This window comes from Rhipicephalus sanguineus, chromosome 8, assembly GCF_013339695.2.
Source record: "Rhipicephalus sanguineus isolate Rsan-2018 chromosome 8, BIME_Rsan_1.4, whole genome shotgun sequence".
Lineage (NCBI taxonomy): Eukaryota > Metazoa > Arthropoda > Arachnida > Ixodida > Ixodidae > Rhipicephalus > Rhipicephalus sanguineus.
This window is the reverse complement of record NC_051183.1, coordinates 145,431,001-145,442,789: the sequence shown is the minus strand read 5'-3', so window position 1 is coordinate 145,442,789 and position 11,789 is coordinate 145,431,001. Positions and strand designations below refer to the sequence as shown.

Genomic DNA, 11,789 nt, shown 5'->3' with positions numbered 1-11,789 from the left:
TGCGCTGCGCGCGCCGCACACACTCGCTCAGTTGAACCCGCCACCGAGCGCAGCAGACTCACCCTGGAAAGGCATGGTGACCCCACCCGCTCCCACCCTACCGCCTTCATGAAAGCCAGCAGCGAGATCAGGCGCATAGTCGTTTGCGTCCCATTTCTAAGGAGCTTCGCTCATCGGTTGTATTCGTACCCGGAACAACTGATAGTTTTATAGGAGACGTTGGTTCACCGTATGTGTTCTCTGCCGGGCCCTCGGGCCAAGTAAACATCTTCCCAACCAAGACCTCATAATATAAAGAATTTAAAGTTCGTCGTCCCTACTTAAATATTACGTTTTGCTGAGCAGTGGTATAGAGATCTTTGCTGAAATTTTGCACAAAGGTCAAGTTTTCACCCGGTCACCAGCTACGCGAACAAATGTTTGTATGGGAAAATCATCTGCCTGAAATACGCGTAAGTTGCTTGATGTCAGGAAAGTGAGCCACTGTAACTGGATGGGGCATCTATGCAAATTTTCTCTTACTGGAACAGTGGCGGCTGTGAGCGGAGCCAATATGTTTTTTTTTTTGTTGTTGTTGTGACCTCGACGCAGTGACGTTTCTTTAACGTCGCCAATCACTTATTCTTAGTACTACAGAATTACGAAATCTACCGATCAGTTATCATTACGCAATGAGCAGGCCTATGGTAGGCTTCTCTACTCACACAGTCGCTATGCAGAAAAGCAAGCTTTCAAGGCAGCCTCACGACAACTGCCTTATCCCATCGCAGCACTCATTACGATTGACTGTTTCTAAATGCGTGAAATTTACATAATAGGGTACCAAGGTCCTGGATAACCAATTTAATACAAGTGGGAGTGTTAGAATAAGTTATAGTTCATTTTACTGCAATGAATTTTAATTACAACGCAATTAATTATTTAATTGTTGCAGAGCCAGTCATGCAATATTCCTTGAACCGAATTCTACGACCCACTCAAATTACATGCGATAGTTACCTGCTGGCTGCGAGCATTCCTAAACAAGTAAACAAAAATATTCTCAAATTCTATATTCTCAAATAATCGCGTTAAACACGGTACCATCACCAAAGCGATCATTTCTATCAAGGTATTTCAACCAAAAACGATATAAACAAACCTAAGGCAACAAGAATGTTTACTTCACCATTATCTCACGGCTTATAGGCTCTTTCTTGCCAATAGTGCACAGCAATGCAAAACTAAGTCGCGTCTCTAATGAGGATGCTTTATCGCAAATAATTTTTGCTGATCTTCATTTTGTTTTTTTTTTCAGTTCTACTTATTTGTAGTCACTTCTAAAGCTACCAATCACCTGCATTTCAATAACATAACGACTTAAAACGTTAATTCGTCACTTATCTCCTATACACTACAGATGGCCCGCCATGCATCCCGTGCTTCATAGTAAATTCCTGCGGAAGCACGTTACGGTCCGCCGCGATCGTAGTGGTTGCAGTGCTCGGCTGTTGACCCGATAGTCTTAGGTTAGATCATGGCTTGGCGGTCGCATTTCGATGTAGGCGAAATGCTACAGGCACGTGTAATGCGCGATGGTAGTGCACGTAAGAGAACACCAGATAATATAAATTTCCAGAGCCCTCCAGTACTGGCGCACCTCATAATCATATCGTGGTTTTGGCGATACCCCAGAAATTAATAATGATTCATAAATTATTATTCTTATTATTATTTGAATCACAAATTGTTATGATTTCTCACCATGGCACCTCGAATGGCAGCGAGAAAAAAAACACAGTATCGGAAACATTCAGTCTGCCTATATATCTACCAACCAGTCTAACACCTCACAGGGATACCACTAAAAATTGCTATCTATCTATCTATCTATCTATCTATCTATCTATCTATCTATCTATCTATCTATCTATCTATCTATCTATCTATCTATCTATCTATCTATCTATCTATCTATCTATCTATCTATCTATCTATCTATCTATCTATCTATCTATCTATCTATCTACTTCTATTCTGATCTGTGTAATTCCGCATTTCTTCCTGTCAGTGCCGACGCGAGCAAAGGCTACCCTTTAAACGCCAGTGTTGTCGACGTGCCTGGTAAGCTCATGATGTGCACACAGCTACTAAACTTACAAAAACACGTCGATCCACCTCGTAATGCTTGGCTCAAAGCCATAAAGTACAGCATAGAAGTACTCGCTGACTGCTCGCTCCCTCAGAGGTACTCGCTCCTTCAAGGCCCGAGGGCATTACAGAGGGGAGTGGTAAACGTGAAACGGGTAGTATTATTATACTGCAAGAAAGTAATACAGTAGCCTAATAAAACAACACACTAGTAATACCAATACATACAATGTAGTTAGGCAATCATTTGCGCAAAAGACTGTCAGTAGTAATGTGAAAAAACAAGGCAACATGATATTATTTCCTGCATATACAATGTTAGCTAATTATTCCTGAATTTCTAGACAGCAGAACGATAAAAAGAAAATGTTAACACTTCCTAGTTAAACAATGTTAGCTACAGCCTTGCGAAGAAATTTGTTATCATTGATGGCGACTATGTCATTGCGAAGGTGGTTTCATTGCCGGGATGTTCTGAGGGAAAAGGAGTGACTGAAAATGTTTGTATTTCTTGTTTGAATTCTGACTGCATAGCCATGGTCCATACGGTGCGATCAGTATTGCGGCTGTGAAATGGTCGTTTTGAAAAATTGGACGACGATAGAACTTGTGAAACAAAGTTAAGCGTGTTATCTTTCTCCGAGACGCTAGTGATAGGAGGCATAAGTTAGCTTTCATAAAAGTCATGCTGGAAGTACGGTTATAATTAAAATAAATAATCAATTTGAAATATTTTGAACGAGATTGAGAAAAAAATTTTGGTTTTCGTTGTGCGGGTCCCACACGGCTGCGGCATATTCTAATTTGGGGCGTGCTAATGACCGGTAAAAAAGTAGTTTTAAGGATGATGGGGCATTAGAAAAGTTGTGACGTAAGTAGCCAAGCGTGCTTTTTGCTCTTCTGATTATGTACTCAATGTGAAGAGGCCAGGTTAGATTTGAAATTATATGAACGCCAAAGTATTTGTATGAGTTCACAGGATCTGAGGGGATATTATTAATATGGTAGAATGGAATGGTGGTGGAATTGCTGTGAACAGGCAAAATTTTACATTTAATAATATTTAGTTCCATTCGCAAGGTATTACACCAACCATTTATGTAGTTAAAATCTGATTGAAGAGGATTAGAATCGTCAATACTGGTTATTTAAGGATAAATTACGCAATCGTCAGCAAACAAGTGAACGTCAGAAGTCAATGAAGAAGGTAGATCCTTAATGTAGATTGGAAAAAGTAGGGGTCCTAGGACTGATCTTTGAGGCACAACGTAACGAACCTCACTTAACGGTGAGTCACGATTATTAGCAGTACCAAACTGATAGCGGTTAAACAAATGTTCAATCCATTTCAGTATGTTAACCTCGAGGTTTAAAAGACTTTTCTTGAAAGTACTAGTTCATGGGAATGGCGACAACACAATTTCTCATTAATGGCGCTACGATCCTTCCATACTTTTATTTAGGAACTCACGACTAACGCTTTCACCGAAGAAATTGAACGTGAAGTACCGCGATCAACTGTGCTGTCGCCATTGCGCGTGCGTCATACGCGATATGTCTTTGGGGTTTACATCACGAGTATAATATGCCGCCACTACAGCATGCCCACACCAAACAGGCATCGAAACCTTAGTGGTAGGAAATACGGTGGCACTCGTACAAGCAACGGCTTTACTTATTTTCTCTTGTATGGTTTATCTCTTAATTGATGATGTACGTAAGATGCAAGTACCGATGAATGAAGGTTATTGCTTCCGAAAGAGTAGGCAAGTGTTGTGCTCCACGAGGTGGCAGTTGTCAGCCTGCTCTCTTCCTCTTTCCTCTCGGTCCTTGAGTATTTTTGTATACATATAATAATAATAATAATAATAATAATAATAATAATAATAATAATAATAATAATAATAATAATAATAATAATAATAATAATAATAATAACTTTGCGTAACACAACTACACAAACTACAAATATTAAATGGCACATCACCACTTTTTTTCGGAATCGATAGTCGATCCGAGATCTAAAACAGGCGTAAAAAAGAACTTTCAGCTGGTCTCGCTAAACTTGGATCACTTAGGCTAACATCGGCTGACGTTTAAGATACAAGGCACTACGGGCAGTGAAGTGCCCACTGGTACGGTCTTAAAAGGACACTGAAGTGAAAGAATAAATTAGTCCAGACTGACAAATCATACTGTAGATTATGGTCGTGAAATTATCGACACTACAGTTTTCACTGCAGTGTCGTTAATTTCACCACCGTAGGTTTATTAATAGATGAGGACTTGAACGTCAAAAGCTTTCCTTTTAAATTTCCCGCCAAAATTCTCTGATGGTGACATCACGGATTTCAAAGAGTTTTTTCGTGTTTTGCCCCCATGGGCTCAATAATATTTAATAAAACTTCGCATGTGAAGTCTCTGGCTCTATCAGAAGGCAATGTGTTCTATTTTTACCGATTAGGAATTACATAGGCCCTAGTCGACGCCGTCAGAATCTATGACGTCATGACGAATGGCGCGGGAACTTCAATGAGATTTAATTGTTGGGGTTTTACATCCCTAAACGCGCTGTGATTATGAGGGACGCCGTAGTAGAGGGCTTCGCAAATTTGGACAAATGCTGTTCTTTAACGTGCACCTAAAGCTATGCACACTTCATCATTTTTCGTCCATCGTAATGCGGTCGCCACGGCCGGGTCAGCTGGTTCGGGTAAGCAGTCGAGCACCATAACCACTGGACCACCTCGGGTTGCGGAAACTTCAAGGGGGCGTCGCCACCCTTTTTTTTTGTTGTTGTTGTTGCGCGTTTTCTAGCTTGCCAAGCGTCTTCTGGCAGCAAGCGTGGTGTTATTGGTAGCGGGAACGAGAAATTTACTCATGCGAGAAAAATCGTTTTTCTCTTCAGTGTCCCTTTAACGATTAGAAATCTTACCAAGAACCGAAAGCCTATGTCGAAAGCCATTTCATTATCAAGTTTCATAACATTATTCAGCGTAGCGTCGCATTTCCTTAGGCCTTTAAGCTCTGAAAACAACGATATATTGCGAAACCGTTTGTTTACGAAGCCGGCATCTGTGAAACATTTCAGGGATCCAAACATTTGTATACCCCTGTTGGAAGACTTGTCTATGGTGAAACTGACATTGTTTCCACCACTTTGCAGGCAATCTCGTGGCACCGATAATACCGCGATAGTCGCACGACGCCAGAAGGTCTGTGGTTTTCTCCATTAACTGCCCTTTCTCGACTGGAAAAACATTCTCAGTTTTTTTTCCAATACTTCTGAGGCAAGCAGTGTGAACGCGACGCACCAATGTGATATATCGCCGAGAATCCAGGCCAATCGTGCCGAGCACAACGCGAAAGAGCGAAACAAACGATCCTCGAATGGCATCAAATCAAGGCTGAAATGACGCTTATAGACGGGACACAACTCTTTTCCCGCACTTCCGAAAAATTGATGAATCCTGATCACGCCCGATGACTGGGAGTCGAGCTTCGCTGAAAAGACGCGTCGGAAAGATATATACTCACGCACGCGTTATCACTGTTGATCTTTCGTCGCCTAGCTCCGCTTCCCGTAAGAATGTGACAGCCTTCACATTTTTTTAAATTTTCTTTTTCTTCGAGCAGTATGCTGGCGCCGGCTCGTTCATGAGCGACAAAAATATCATACATCACGTTCTACTCTCGGGGAACGCGGCGAGAGCCGACGAAGCGGAGATCGATTTAATGGCTTCGGTGTCCGAGCCGTCCTGAAGGATGTGCCGACGCCGAACATCTCTCCAGGAACAAAAGAATGAAGGAACAAAAGAAAGAAATAACGGCGTACTAGACGAGAGAGAAGGAAGGCAGTTCAGAAGTGGCGAGCGAGCAACAGCGAGAACGCAGAAGTCGACTGTTGCGAAGTGAACGTACAAACACATCAAAGAAAAGGGGCCGTAGTCAGTGTTATACGGCTAGATCTCGACGTGGCACAGCCGGCAGGGCCCGCCCGCCTGTTGGCCCAGCGTGTTCGATAGCGACCGATTGCGCGCGCCGTATTATATGGGCGAGCACAAAACTGCGAATGGGGTATCGATTACAACGGAGGCAGTTTTTGACGGTTGTGCCGTTATACGGAAGCGGCCATTCTTTTGGGCGCCTGCTGGCTGAGCGAGACAAGGAGGGCACGAAGTTTGCTACAAAAGCAAAAATCCCCCGAGGCGCTGATATCGTTAGGGTACAGGTTACGCCTAACGACCTCGCCCTCAAGCGGTAAGAAGGAAACCGTCGATGGAGGGAAAAAAAGTAATGCTCCTCTTTTCTAGTGACTTTCTGTGGCGAGTGCGAATGTCTGTGCTCCGTATTTATTTCCCCTCTCTCTCTTTAACCTTCTCCTGCACTGTTCCACAGTGTAGAGCTTACCGGAATTATTGTCTCTTTCTTGTTCTGATTAACATCCGCCTTTCCTCAATCTTGTAAACTTTCGTAAAGCACAGGGAAAGACGAAACGACAGAAAGAATGGCAAATATGATCGTTACTATCTTTTCATCTTTGTCTGCGCTGTGCGCAAGTTCACAATGAAATACCAACTAGCCCCTGCTCAAACCTTCTTTCCTCACATCTGTTTCATTCTACACACATGCGCGCTAAAAGAGCCCGGCGTATCCATAACGATAACGACCAACGTGAAACTTGTTAATCAGCGACAATTGCTGTCTGTACAGCAGTTATCGTTATGCTTCGGGGGTTTTGCTTTGAAGTACTTCGATATCCTAATGGGGCACGTCTTATTGGAGCAGGGAGAGGGATGAAACATTAATTTTTAACATCTTGCGTTGCATAATGTGCACCTAAACCAAAGTACACGGGAGCTATTTCATTTTTTTTTTTTTTTTGCATTTTGCCCCATTGAAATGCGGCCGCCGTAGACGGGAATTGAACCCGTGCCATCGAGCTTAGCCAGCGCCCTAGGTGGCATTGGCTTAGCTCTGCGCCATAGTTTAGCTCTCGAGTCGCGAAATAAACCGTTCCTGTTCGACGACCTACAAATCAAGATGCAGTGAATCGTCTAAGGACCTGAGAGTATATAGAAAACGCCAAGGCCGTTCAGCTGTCCGGGACAGTGCTTTACGTAGATGAGAGTCATACTTGTCGCTAAGCGACAACTATATACTGCGGGACAAAGCGAATGAATGATACTGACCAATCGCATCGCTCTTTTTCTACTGCTGCCTGCATTACATTTTTTGTAGCATTAGCTACACTTGCCTAGCCGGAGCCGCTTTCGCGTGGAGCGTCATGAGCCGTGCTGCGCATGCGGGAGGATCAGTGTTATCACACAGCTGGGCCACCGGAGCTGGCACCTCACGCGCTCTCCGACACCGCCGCGCGCGGCTCGCCACTGCTGGTCTGCGCCGCATTCGAAAGGAGTGACGTCGTAGACACAGTGGCGCCTGCGCGCGCGCAGCTATTCGCCTTCGCTGTGCAGTCGCCGTCTGACACTGCGCCGGGGCCGCTTGATAGCGCCTCTGACTGGCGTTTGCAGGTGGGTAACGCTATGGAGAAGGAGAGCGCAAATGCTGCTCGACGGCGCAGAAGAGCCGAGAAGCTTATCTCGTCGGATCCCGAACTAGTTGCCTGGCAATTAGCGGTTACTGTGTTGGGGCCATTGAGACGGCAGCGTGCTACTTCACTGACCACCGAGCCGTCTTTGTGGCAATGGAGAAGCAACCTGACGTTGAGCAAAAATAAATATGCATGTGCCACATAATACGTATACCTTGTGTGTGTCATTGGAGCAGCAGTAAGCGTGACAATCAAGCTAATCCTAGACAATCTGGAAAGCTGAGAATAATCAGCTGAACCTTTGCTAACGCTGCGTTTATCCTGGCATAGCCGAGCTAAGCCACTGCAATTTTTTTTTCAAGTACTGCGAACGATTTGGCTGGGGGATTAGGCAGAAACATTTACGTCAGTAGTTAATGAGTGATAGGTAACGATTGTTTAATGATTACAAGGACATGTGTTAGCCTTGTTCATCGCCTGGCTTACTACTCCCTCTGCCGTGTGTTGACTATGCTATATATAATGATCACATGTGCGCACAAATAGCACGTACAGTCACCCACACAAATACACACAAAATAGTTGTTTATTAAGTTTCGGTAAGGAGTGTAGCCTTTAAAAACACCAACAGTGCTCTTGTACTGTACATCGCCCAGGCACTGCATTGCCACAGGCCGAGGAGATGCCCCAGCTCCAAGCTTAAAGGGAAGCTGAAGTACTTTTTCAAAAAGAAATGACTTTGAAGCATGTAAGGACAGTTTGATCCCTGCTGAATTCGAAAAGCGACGTGGGAGATCTCAATATTGAACACTAATAGCACTTTTTTGGCAAAAACAGAGTGTGTGGCGGCAGGGCTTCTTGAAATGCCGAGCGAACGCGTTGACGTCGTCCTCAATATGCCGCGTTTTCTGCAGCAGCAGCGCTGCTGAAGCGTGGTCTCTTAGATTAGCTCCGGCAAAGGCACGTCACAAGTCAGTCATGGAGTTCACGGCTGAACATAAGAAAGACGCTTGTTCATGTAGCGCACGGCTGTTTGTCGTCAATCCAGATGTCGTAATCCAGCTGCAGAACTTTCACTTTCGCTGCACTTACATGAGCCTTCGTCACATCAACAGCGCTCGCGCATTTCGGATCAGTGAGCGGCGGGAACCTTCCGTCAGATGGCAGCACGGCTCCGCCAAAGAAACCGAAGACGATGTAGGTTTCCAGGCCCACATTTTCGGCACGCACGCATGGGTGGAGCAAACAAACTTTTCTTTCGCGTACTCTAAAGCTCCTGCTGCAACAACTGTGGAAATAACGACGACATTGTCGACAATGACGTCGGTCCTTGCTAACCACGAAGTTTTATTGAATTCTAAAACCTCTTCAGCTTAAGCCGCGTTGCAAATTTAGTACTGCCTTCAGAACGCGGTATAAAAAATTTAGCGAGTGAGAGATCAACGAAAATGTGTACACTATACTTCGATACAACTTTAGAAGTCTGTGGCATTTCCTCCTCAAAGGCGGATGCACACAAGCCTACACCAATTAGCGCGCACTTCACGTTGATGTCATTGGCCGGGTGGCCGGTGACCCCGCCTTCGGAAAGCATAGCTGAGTGGATGAGCGGAATTATTTCTTTAGTCGCAGAGGCGATCGGATGCCGCGCTTCGGATATCTGGGCTGGGCCTCTCAAGACGTCTTAAGTTGTATCCGACTATAGAACAATCTAAAAGATTTGGAGTATTAGGAAACATCCTTGATGTTTTAAAACTTAGTGTAGCCAGGTTAAAGCAAGCGGTGGATAATGTGAGAAAAAATTGGCCGCGTATCTGCGTGCTTCGCTGCAAATGTCGTCTAAAGACGATAGAAGAGGCGCTGCATGAGATGTGGACGCCATCTGGCAATACGTCGGGAAACATGAGTGACATGAGTGCTGTGTTGCGGGCTGGTAGTCCCGGCGCAGCAGCAGGCGAAGACCGGCGGTGACCAACGCGACCGGTGGGGACGCCAGCCAGCCCGAACACGCGGTTTGGCGCGAAGCGCTGAAGCAGAAGAAACGTCCGCACTCAACGAGTATTCTCCACACTTTTATTTACACGTCGCCTGGGTAAAACAGGAATGCCAGAGCGGCGCCCCATGGCATTCGTACAGTGCAATACAGAACCGAAACCGAAACACAGCAATGATCTCGTGCAGAGGGCACGGAGGAAGGCAAGTTTCAGCGCAGTCGCATTTTCAGCGCAGCTTAAGAAACTAGGGTCTTTAGAATTACGTATGCATGCAATTTCTATTAAAGGAACACACCACCTAATACTTACATAGTGATGTTGCGCCTCAGATATGCTTAATGTTTGCTTTTTGATCGACAATGTACACAAGTATGAACCTAGTCAGCCGTTCAAGATGGCTGGCCCTTGGGCAAGTGGTTCAACTTTGGCCGAGTGGCTGAATTGAGGGACGTGCCGACAAACAGAATGATAGACCAAAATTTCTCTGTTTAAGTATCCCAAGAAAGACTATCGTCTTTAAAAAGGAAATATTTCGCAGCAGCATAATTATATGGTCTCTCATGATGAGCACTGCATTGGAAAGGAGTATAAACGATTGCCAGCGATCAAATCAGCGGGGTCGCTGATAAACAGCGCGAATATTACGAACCAGCGCAAACATAATAGCTGAACGATTGCGATAGTACCCTATATTCCAAATGAGGGGGCCTTTAAAGGCGCCCTTATATCTTTCAACGCACGTAAAACTTGTAGTATACTTTTGTAGCATCTAAAAGGTGCGCTAAAACGTCTCCTCATACCTCATAGAGCACCTGTAAATTTCACCATGCCCTTTAGAACACCGTAAATATGCTCTAAAGTCAAGCGTACCTTTCAGAGCAGCTTTAATTCGTAAGGTATAATTTAGAGCCCCTGAAAGGTGCTCTAAATGTTATTCTTATATTGTTTAAAGAACCACAATTTTAGAATACCCTCCGGAACTGTAAGCTCTCGAAATGAATCAATATTATCCACAAGATATGTGTGAAATGCATTTCAAATAATCCGTTCATTCTCAGAGATGACTTTCTACAGTCACTCTCCGCAGAGCCTAACACTTTCTCGGGAGTTTTTTAGGCGGTGAGCAACAAATGGTGCTCAAAAGAACACGCGAAAAATATTTAGTCATGAGTGTTTAACTGCTTTCGCAGTGAATGCGACAACCAAAGAAAGAAGAAACAGAATGAAATCTTTTATTTTTCTATGTACATATGAAATTTATGCTTTCTTTCAGTGGATTCACTGCCAAATGTTTAATACAGGTCTACCCGCGTTGTCATATCTCGTAGAGTCCTCTTTGTGAAGCTGCTTTAACAGAAGTGATCGATGACATGCATTGCACGCGCCAGCGCACCCAACAGTCTGCCCATTCTGAAAAACGGCTACGTCCTGCAAAGCACAAAAATATTGCAAATAGTTAGTCACGCTCGACAGAGAGGATGAAGATGCGCGCACGTGGCAAATACGTGAAAGGTGAAATAAAAACACAGGTTTAAAATATGGCATCAAATAATTTCACCCTGATATCATACATATTCAAAGGCGCATTTCGAGCGACATGGCGCAATAGCTCAAGTGCGGCAGCCGCAGCCATCACGCCGAGGCACTGCAAACAACTCGAGCAAGCCCGTCAGCCGCTCCTGCCGCCAGCGAACCGGCGAACCTCGAGCGAGCGGCAGTAGAGCGAGCGAAAGCGGGGCCGCCGCCCCGAGCGGCAGCGAACTACTTTTTTATTTATTTATTTATTCAAGTACATCACAGGTTCCCATTGGAACATTACATGAGGGGGGTCTTACATCATAATCCGAACAGTTTGGCGCATCTGTTAGTAGATCCAAAACAGGTAAGTTGAGCAATGTGAATGATTAATACAAATGTTTTAGGGGCGAAGCTCCTTAAGGCGGCACCCGTTCGTCCCTCGTAGTCGTAGTCGTAGTCCGTAACCAGTCTTACGCTTTGACCTCCAAGGTGGTGCCGGTGGGAGATTTTTCCTGTGCGTTGTTGAACAATAAAAAATTCGCAGCGGTAGCTAAAAGCCGACTTCTTCTGTCTCTCATTCCCACTAGCAGCCA

General features: G+C 44.6%; 1 protein-coding gene across 1 annotated transcript in view; it reads right to left on the bottom strand.

Annotated features, from left to right (window-relative positions):
- Window positions 1–10,894: 10,894 nt before the first annotated feature.
- Window positions 10,895–11,789, bottom strand: part of LOC119402383 (uncharacterized) — a 74,278-nt gene continuing 73,383 nt past the window's right edge. The window contains exon 5 of the mRNA XM_037669518.2: window positions 10,895–11,106. Within this exon, the coding sequence (XP_037525446.1) occupies window positions 10,994–11,106 (113 nt within the window). The 3' untranslated portion in view covers window positions 10,895–10,993. The remainder of the gene's footprint in view (window positions 11,107–11,789) is intronic.